Source organism: Onychostruthus taczanowskii, unplaced genomic scaffold (assembly GCF_017590055.1).
Source record: "Onychostruthus taczanowskii isolate IOZ18803 unplaced genomic scaffold, ASM1759005v1 scaffold207, whole genome shotgun sequence".
NCBI lineage: Eukaryota > Metazoa > Chordata > Aves > Passeriformes > Passeridae > Onychostruthus > Onychostruthus taczanowskii.
In genome coordinates, this window is record NW_024499318.1 from 677,761 (window position 1) to 687,611 (window position 9,851).

At 63.7% G+C, this 9,851-nt stretch overlaps 1 protein-coding gene across 1 annotated transcript; it reads right to left on the reverse strand.

Moving 5' to 3' along the window:
* Positions 1-1,113: 1,113 nt before the first annotated feature.
* NDUFS2 (NADH:ubiquinone oxidoreductase core subunit S2) lies at positions 1,114-9,355 on the reverse strand. The gene is made up of 14 exons (XM_041404008.1): positions 9,069-9,355; positions 8,879-8,982; positions 7,644-7,834; positions 6,603-6,723; positions 6,397-6,509; positions 6,224-6,298; positions 5,223-5,300; positions 4,832-4,917; positions 4,629-4,748; positions 3,698-3,827; positions 3,379-3,474; positions 2,953-3,036; positions 1,864-1,921; positions 1,114-1,239 (listed from the first exon to the last, which is right to left on the reverse strand). The coding sequence occupies exons 1-14, from the start codon at positions 9,338-9,340 to the stop codon at positions 1,202-1,204; spliced, it is 1,566 nt and encodes a 521-aa protein (XP_041259942.1). The 5' UTR covers positions 9,341-9,355; the 3' UTR covers positions 1,114-1,201.
* Between the last annotated feature and the right edge of the window lie 496 nt (positions 9,356-9,851).

A 9,851-nucleotide genomic window follows, 5' to 3' on the forward strand; every position in this document is an offset into this window, starting at 1 on the left:
GGCGTTTTTGGGGCGCTTGGGGGGGTTTGGGGGGATTTTGGGGGGGTTTGAATGGATTTTTGGGGGATATTGGCGGGGATTTGAAGGGATTTTGAGGGGATTTGGGGGGATTTTAAGGGTTTGGGAGTGATTTAAGGGTTTGGGGGCGATTTTGGGGGGTGTTGGGGGGGTTTTGGGGACCCCCCGGCCCCGTGTGTCACCCCACAGTGGCACTGATGGCGCCTTGGGTGGCACCAGAGCCCCCCGCCCCCACCCCGTGCCTGAGGTCTGTGGGGGTTGGGGTCGGTCCTGGACCCCCCCCCGGGTGCCCCCCAAGACCCTGGGGCACCCCAAAAGTTAAGGGGGTGGGGAAGGGGCTGTGATGCATCCCCAGAACCCCAAATTCCTGCGACCCNNAGCTCCCCCGAACCCCCAAACCCCCGCTCCCCACCTGCGGCCAGGCCGGGCCCCCCCAGCAGCACGAGGCTGAGCAGGCCCCGCGCCCCCCCGGTCCCCGGTGTCCCCATTGTCCCCGCGGGTCCCCTCGGTGACCGCAGCGCCGGCCCCTCCCCCACTTCCCCGCTGCCACCTCCCCCCTCCCTTCCGCTGTCCCCGAGTGTCACCGCGGCCACCAACGTCCGGCCGCTCCCCCGGACCTGGGGGGGGGCCGGAGAGACCCCCCCCAAAATGTCCTGTGGGGAGGGGGAGGTGTGGGGAAAACCCTGCCCCCCTTTTTGGGAGGGGGCTCCTTCCGCCCCCAAACTGGGGAGGGAGACCCCAAAAGGGGAAGGGACCCCAAAAGGGGAAAGGAGCCCCCCAAACTGGGGAGGGAGACCCCAAAAAAGGAAGGAGACCCCAAAAAAGAAAAGGAGACCCCAAATTGGGGAAAGAGCCCTCCAAACTGGGGAGAGAGGCCCCAAAAGGGGAAGAGACCCCAAAAGGGGAAACAAGCCCCTCCAAATTGGGGAGAAAGGCCCCGAATGAGGAAGGAACCCCAAAAAGGGAAGGAGACCCCCAAAAAAGAAAAGGAGCCCCCCCCAAATTGGGGAAGGAGCCCCCAGGAAGTGGAAGAAGCCCCCCCAAAATGGGGAAGGAGGGGGAACGAGGTGACAAAGGGGACAGGGAGGCTCAGGACCCGATTTTGGCTTTATTTGACCCGAAATGGGGGGCGGGGGGACCCCCAAACTGCAGCAGCACACGGAGAGGGAACGGGGACCCCCCCTCATCGATCCACTTCCCCAAACACGATGTCCTGGGTGCCTGCAGGGGGAAAAGGGGGTCAGGGCACCCCAAAATGGGGGGGGAGACCCCCAAATTGGGGAGAAAACCTCCACCCCCGAAATTGGGAAGGGGAAGGAGACCCCAAAACTGGAAGGAGAACCCCAAAAAGGGAGGGAGACCCTAAAAACAGAAAGAAATCCTAAAGAGGGAGGGACACCCCCCCCCAAAATGGGGAAGGAGACCCCCAAAGGTGGGGAAGGGGACCCCAAACTGAGGAAGGACCCCCCAAATTGGGAAATTGATGTAGGGAAGGAGAAAGAGACACCAAAACTGGGAGGGAGACCCTAAAAAGGGAGGGAGACCCCCAAAATGGGGAAGGAAACCCCCAAATGTGGGGAAGGGGACCCCAAACTTGGCAAGAACCCCCCCAGACTGGGGAAGGAGCCCCCCCAAAACAGGGAAGGAGGCTTCCAAGAGGGGAAAATGGGGGAAGTGACCCCCAAAATGGGAGGGAAACCCTAAAAGGGAAGAGATCCCACAAATTGGGGAAGGAGCCCCTAAAATGGGGAAAAAAAACCCCAAGAGAACCAGAGGAGACCCCAAAAATGGGGAAGGGACCCCCAAAAAGGGGGGAGGGACCCCCAAAAGGGGAGGGGGACGTACCAATGATGGCCACCACGTCTGCCAGCATGTGGCCCTGGGCCATCCTGTCCAGCCCGGCCTGGGGAACCCCAATTAACACCCAATTAACATCTAATTAACACCTAATTAATAGCCAATTAACCCAGAGAGCCTACAATTAACGCCTAATTAACATGCAATTAACCCACGGAGAACTCCACCCCCATGAGGGTCTTTAGTTAACCTCCAGTTAATTCATGGTGACTCCTAATTAATCCCTAATTAATCCCAAATTAACCCATGGCAACTACCCCAGGGACCCCCAGTTAACCCCTAATTAACCCCAGGGACCCCCACGTGGACCCCCAACATCCCAATTAACCCGCAGGGGTTAATTACCCTCCCTACCCCCCACTGCAACACATCCATAAGGACCCTCCAGTGTCCCTTGTCCCACGTCCCCTGAGCCCCATGGTGTCCCCAGGTGTCCCCAAGGTGTATCCCAGGTGTGCCCAGGTATCCCCCAGTGTCCCCAAGTGTGCCCAGGTGTCCCCAAGGTGTAACCCAGGTGTGCCCAGGTATCCCCCAGCTGTCCCCAAGTGTGCCCAGGTGTCCCCAGGTGTCCCCAAGGTGTATCCCAGGTGTACCCAGGTATCCCCCAGTGTTCCCAAGTGTGCCCAGGTGTCCCCAAGGTGTATCCCAGGTGTACCCAGGTATCCCCCAGTGTTCCCAAGTGTGCCCAGGTGTCCCCAGGTGTATCCCAGGTGTACCCAAGGTGTATCCCAGGTGTATCCAGGTATCCCCCAGTGTCCCCAAGTGTGCCCAGGTGTCCCCAGGTGTCCCCAAGTGTCCCCAGGTGTCCCCAAGGTGTATCCCAGGTGTCCCCAAGGTGTATCCCAGGTGTATCCAGGTATCCCCCAGTGTCCCCAAGTGTGCCCAGGTGTCCCCAAGTGTCCCCAGGTGTCCCCGAGGTGTATCCCGAGGTGTGCCCAGGTGTCCCCAGGTATCCCCCAGTGTCCCCAAGTGTGCCCAGGTGTCCCCCAGTGTGCCCAGCTGTGTCCAGGTGTCCCCCAAGTGTCCCCAGGTGTCCCCAAGTGTCCCCAGGTGTCCCCAAGTGTCCCCAGGCCGTACCAGGTGGGCGAAGCCGGGCGCTTTGATCTTGCAGCGATAGGGACGGCTGCTGCCATCGGACACCAGGTACACCCCAAACTCCCCCTGTGGGGACAATGGGGACACAGCTGGGGACAGGGTTGGGGACACAAGGACAGGATGACAAGGTTGGGGATGTGGCTGGGGACACAGGGATGGGGTTGGGGACATGGGGACATGGCTGGGGACAAGGGGACAGGGTAGCAGACAGGGTTGAGGACACGGACTGGGACATGGGGACAGGTTTGGGGACACAAGGACAGGGCTGTGGTCATGAGAACGGGGCTGGGGACATGACTGAGGCCACGGGGACACAAAAGCAGGGTTGGGGACACAAAAGCAGGGTTGGGGACATGGAGACAGGGTTGGGGCAGAGCCAGGGCCAGGGACAAACACAGGAAGTGTCACCTTAGGGGCCTCGACGGCCGTGTAGGTGGCCCCGGGTGGCACCTGGTAGCCCTCGGTGTAGAGCTTGAAGTGATGGATCAGGGACTCCATGGACGTCTGTGGGGACAGGGGTGGCACTGCAGAGCTGGCACCTGCCCTGGGTGGCACCAGGCTTTGGTGTCACCTGCCCTGAGTGCCACCTGCCCTGGGTGGCACCAGGCTTTGGTGTCACCTGCCCTGGGTGGCACTGCAGAGCTGGCACCTGCCCTGGGTGTCACCGGCCTTTGGTGCCACCTGCCCTGGGTGCCACCCCTGCAGGGGGGGTCTGGGGACACGTCACCTTCATCTCGGCGCGTTTGGGGGGTGACACCTTGGCGTCGTCCACCTTGATCTCGCCGGGCGGCATCTTGTTGAGGCACTGCAGGATGATCCGCAGCGACTGGCGCATCTCCTCCACGCGGCACAGGTACCTGCGCCCCGAAACCGGGATTGGGGACCCCTGAGCCCCAGAACTGGGGACCCCCTGCACCCCAAAACCGGGTATGGGATCTGCTGTGCCCCAAAACTGGGACTGGGGACCCCCTGAGCCCCAAAACTGGGACTGGGGACCCTCTGAGCCCCAAAACTGGGACTGGCGCATCTCCTGCACACGGCACAGGTACCTGCACCCCAACACTGGGGATGGGGACCCCCTGTGCCCCAGAACTGGGATTGGGGACCCCCTGTGCCCCAAAACTGGGTATGGGATCCCCTGCACCCCAAAACCCGGATATGGGATCCCAGAGGAATGGGGGATCCCAGGGAATGCAGGGCTCAGAGAAATGGGGATCCCGAGGGAACAGGTGAACCAGGGATGGGTCTCAGGGGTGGGGGTCCTGGGGGTCCCAGGGATGGGGTCCCGTGAGATGTTTTGGGGGTCCCAGAAATGGGGTTCCCATGGGATTGGGGCCTTGGGGGTCTCAGGGATGGGGTTCCCATGATATTGGGGTCCTGGGGGTCTCAGGGATGGGTTCCCATGGGACAGGAGTCCTGCTGTGGGGGATCCAGCAGGATCAGCCATTCCTGGCACAACAACCCTAAGAATCAGGGGGTTCCCAGGACTGGCAGCCCCGGGGGGGACGGGGGGCAGCCCCCCAGGACTGGCAGCCCCGGGGGGGACGGGGGGCAGCCCCCCAGGACTGGCAGCCCCGGGGGGGACGGGGGGCAGCCCCCCAGGACTGGCAGCCCCGGGGGGGACGGGGGGCAGCCCCCCAGGGCAGGTGAGGCCGTACCTGTCGTAGCAGTCGCCGTGGGAGCCGATGGGCACGTCGAACTCCACCTGGTCGTAGACGTCGTAGGGCTGCGTCTTGCGCAGGTCCCACTTGATCCCGGAGCCCCGCAGCATCACCCCGCTGGGACACCCCAAAAAGTGCACCTGAGCTCGGCCCCGCCCACCCGCGGGGCGGGGCACACCTGGGGGATCCCCCCAGCTCACCTGAAGCCGTAGTTGAGGGCCTCCTCGGCCGTGATGACGCCGATGTCCACGGTGCGGTTCTTCCAGATGCGGTTGTTGGTCAGCATCTGGGGACACCAGGGACACCTGGCACACCTGGCACCTGCCTGGCACACCTGGCAGCTGCCCTGCACTTCTCACCTGGCCCTGGCACCGCCACCTGTTCCCTGTCCCCCTCAGGTGTCTCTCACACCAAAACCTGTCCCTGCCACCATCACCTGTGCACCCCTCACCTGTCCCTGTCCCACTCCACCCCAATCTGTGTCACCTCATCCCGCCATGCTGTGAGGAATGACATGTCCCTCCCAGGTGACAGGTGACAGGTGACAGCAGCCTGGCTGTCCCCTCCCCAGATCCCCAGATCCCCCCTCACCTCCTCCACCTCGTCGATGCGGATGGAATAGTTCTTCACGAACTCGTAGATGTCATCCATGAGCCCCAGGGGCAGGTCCTGGGACAGGTGGGACATGGGGGACAGGTGGGACACGGGGGATTGGTGGGATTGGGACCAGGTGGGATTGATGGGATTGGGACAGGTGGGACACGGGGGATTGGTGGGATTGGTGGGATTGGGACAGGTGGGATCCAAAGGACAGGTGGGACTGGCGGCACACACAGGACAGGTGGCAGCTCAGGTGGCACCAGGGATGTGGGCAGGGGGTTCACAGTGAGCAGGCCCAGTGGGGGTCCCAGGGACTGGGGGATCCCAGGGGAATGGGGTGCCACGGATGGGGGCAGCACAGGAGTGGGGTCCCAAGGGAATGGGGATCCCAGGGAAATAATGGGGTTCCCATGGGAATGGGGATCCCAGAAATGGGGTTCCCATGGGAATGGGGTTCCAATGGAAGGGGTTCCTGCAGGAATGGGGTTTCCAGGGATGGTGACATTGGGGACAGGTGGGACACGGGGGATTGGTGGGATTGGTGGGATTGGGACAGGTGGGATCCAAAGGACAGGTGGGACTGGAGGCACACACAGGACAGGTGGCAGCTCAGGTGGCACCAGGGATGTGGGCAGGGGGTTCACAGTGAGCAGGCCCAGTGGGGGTCCCAGGGACTGGGGGATCCCAGGGGAATGGGGTGCCACGGATGGGGGCAGCACAGGAGTGGGGTCCCAAGGGAATGGGGATCCCAGGGAAATAATGGGGTTCCCATGGGAATGGGGATCCCAGAAATGGGGTTCCCATGGGAATGGGGTTCCAATGGAAGGGGTTCCTGCAGGAATGGGGTTTCCAAGAATGGGGTGCCCGTGGGAATGGGGATCCCAGCAATGGGGTGCCCATGGGAATGGGGTGCCCAAGGAAATGGGGATCCCAGGAATGGGGTTCCCACTGAAAGGGGTGCCCATGGAAGGGGAGCAGGCCCAGCCCCTCACCTGGTGCACGCCCCCGGGCCGCACGTAGGCCGCGTGCATCCGCGCCCCCGACACGCGCTCGTAGAACTCGAACATCTGGGGGGGGACAGAGGGGACCCCGCTGCTGCTCAGCCCCCCAGGCACCTCCACACCCCCAAACCGCACCCCCCGAACCCCAAATCCCCCAAAGCCACCTTCTCCCTCTCCTCAAACATCCAGAACAGTGGGGTCATGGCCCCGATGTCCAGCGCGTGCGTGGTCACCGCCATGATGTGGTTCAGCAGCCGCGTGATCTCGGCGAAGAGAACTGAAAAAACGGGGGGGGAAAGGGGGAAAAAAGGGGGTGATCCCATAAATCCTGGGGGGTCCAGGGAGCTGGGAATGCTGGTGGGAGCCTCACCTCGGATCCACTGAGCCCGGGGAGGGGGCCGGATGTTGAGGAGCTTCTCCACGGCCAGGGCGTAGGCCTGCTCGTTGCACATCATGGACACGTAGTCCAGGCGGTCAAAGTAGGGCAGGGCCTGCGGGAACCCCGGTACTGGGAATACTGGGAGCACTGGGAGGGCTCGGAGTACTGGGAGCAGTGGAGTACTGGGGATACTGGGAATGCTGGGAATGCTTGAGTATTGAGAGTGCTGGGAGTGTTTGAGTACTGGGAGTGCTGGGAGAACTGAGAGCAACAGAGCACTAGGAGAACTGGGAATACTGGGAATACTGGGAGTAATAGGAGTAGTGGCAATAGTGGAGATAGTGGGAGTACCAGGAATACTGGGAGTGCTGGGATCTCATGGAACTGGGGATCTCAGGATCACCTGCAGGTAGGTCTGGTACTCCATGAGTTCCTCGGTGTTGTGGTGTGGGGGTCACAGGGCAATGGGGATCCCATGGGAAGGGGGGTTTCAGGGAATGGGACCTCAGGGATCCCAGCGACAGGGATCCCATGGAACTGGGGATCTCAGGGAGGGGTATCCCATGGAATTGGGGCTCCCAGGATCACCTGCAGGTAGGTCTTGTACTCGATGAGCTTCTCGGTGCCACGGTGCAGCAGCCCCACGTGGGGGGGACAGGGACATGGGGACCCCAGGGAAAGGGGGGTTTCATGGACAGGGATCCCATGGAATTGGGGATCCCGGGATCACCTGCAGGTAGGTCTTGTACTCGATGAGCTTCTCGGTGCCACGGTGCAGCAGCCCCACGTGGGGGGGACAGGGACATGGGGACCCCAGGGAAATGGGGGTTTCATGGACAGGGATCCCATGGAATTGGGGATCCCATGGATCCCAGGGTCACCTGCAGGTAGGTCTTGTACTCGATGAGCTTCTCGGTGCCACGGTGCAGCAGCCCCACGTGGGGGGGACAGGGACATGGGGACCCCAGGGAAAGGGGGGTTTCATGGACAGGGATCCCATGAAATTGGGGATCCCATGGATCCCAGGGTCACCTGCAGGTAGGTCTTGTACTCGATGAGCTTCTCGGTGCCACGGTGCAGCAGCCCCACGTGGGGGTCGCAGCGCTTCACCGTCTCCCCGCTCAGCTCCAGCACCAGCCGCAGGACGCCGTGCGCCGCCGGGTGCTGCGGCCCGAAGTTGATGGTCAGGCTGGAAACCTTCTTCTGGGCCACGGGGTCCTTGTCTGGGGAGGGGGGGGACAGTGCCAGGGCTCAGGGACACGATGGGGGGGACAGCAGGGATCAGGGACACAGGGGGAGACACGGGGACTGAACCCTGAGAGGGGTCGGGGACTGGGGGACAGACCCCCAGGAGGGCTTGGGGACATGGGGACAGCTCCCTGAGAGGGGTCAGGGACACAGGGACAGACCCCTGAGAGGGCTCAGGGACATGGGGACAGCCTCCCAGGGAGGGCACAGAACCCCCCAAATGTTGGGGACAGGGAGGGAGCAGCACCTGCTGAGGGCTTGTGGTGATCCTGAGTGACCCCAAAGTGCCCTGAGTGACCCCAGAGTGTTCTGAATGACCCTAACACAGACCTAGGTGACCCCCAAAGTGACCTGAGTGACCTCCAGACCACCACACTACCCCCAAAAGTCCTCCTTAAGCCCCACTTGGGGTCTCAGGACCCCTCCAGGACCACCCTAAAGCCCCTGAGACCTCTCCTGGGCCCCCCAAAGGCCTCAGAGCATCCCTAGAGCCTCCCTAAAGCCCCTGAGACCCCTCCTGGGCCCCCCTAAAGGCCTCAGAGCATCCCTAGAGCCTCCCTAAAGCCTCTGAGACCTCTCCTGGGCCCCCCAAAGGCCTCAGAGCATCCCTAGAGCCTCCCTAAAGCCCCTGAGACCCCTCCTGGGCCCCCCTAAAGGCCTCAGAGCATCCCTAGAGCCTCCCTAAAGCCTCTGAGACCCCTCCTGGGCCCCCCAAAGGCCTCAGAGCATCCCTAGAGCCTCCCTAAAGGCCCTGAGACCCCTCCTGGGCCCCCCTAAAGGCCTCAGAGCATCCCTAGAGCCTCCCTAAAGGCCCTGAGACCCCTCCTGGGCCCCCCTAAAGGCCTCAGAGCATCCCTAGAGCCCCCCTAAAGCCCCTGAGACCCCTCCTGGGCCCCCCCAAAGGCCTCAGAGCACCCCCCAAAGGCCTTGTCCTCCCTGCTCAGAGCCCCCCAAAGCCCTCAGGGCCCCCCAGAGCCCCTTCCCCCCTTTCTCCCAGAGGCTCCCCGCTGTCCCCTCACCGTTCCAGGGTGGCGGCACCCACTTCTCGGTGGCCTTGCTCGGGTACATGATGGCCCCGGCGTACTGCTGCGCCCACTCCATGTCGGGCTGCCACTGGCGGGACCTGCGGGCCCGGACGGTGAGCGGGGACGGCCCCACATCCTCCCCGCAGCCCTCCCCGCCGTGTTCCCGTGTCCCCCGCAGGCTCACCGGGCCGGGGCCGGGCCCAGCCGAGCCCCCGCCGCGCTCAGCCCCGAGGGGCCGCGGAGCCGCCACAGCGCCCGCAGCGCCGCCATCGTGCCCTTGGCGCTGCGCATGCGCGGGGGGCGCCATGGAGGGGAAGGGCAGACGCTGGGGGCGCCGCCATGTTGGGTACGGGCAGATCCCTCGCTATTAGCCTGCGCGCGTTGCGCTTGCGCAAGGCGCCATTGTGCTGGCGGGCAGCGCGCCGCCATGTTGGTGTGGGGGGGCTGCGCCGCCATTGTGACCTTGGCGCTGCGCAGGGGCGGAGGGCGCCGTGGGGGGGAAAGGCAGGCGCAGTGAGCGGCTCTTTGGTGGGCGTGGGCAGGTGTGCCGCCATCGTGTGTTTGGAGCAGGAACGCCGTGGCTGGGAAGGGCAAGGGCAACTGTGAGCGCCGCCATGACGGGTGTGGGCAGACAGGGTGCGCATGCGTACAAACGCCGCCGCTGGAAAAGGACACACACGTGGCGCGGACACGCCCCCACCAAACCCGCGCCCAATCACAGCGCGTCGTCTTCGTGACGTCACCGAAGAAGCGGAAAAATTATAGGAAGGGGCGGGGCAAGAAGCGGTTGCCACGGAGACGGCGGCCAGTAAGACCACGCCCCTCAGGGCGGAGCTGACACGGACCACGCCTTCTCGGTTTCTCCCGGGTCGTTGCGAGCTCCGCGCCCCGCCCCGGGGCCACCGAGCGCCACCGGAGCCCCCCCGGGACCCCCCCGGTTCTCCCCGGCCGCCCCCGCCCGCCCGGA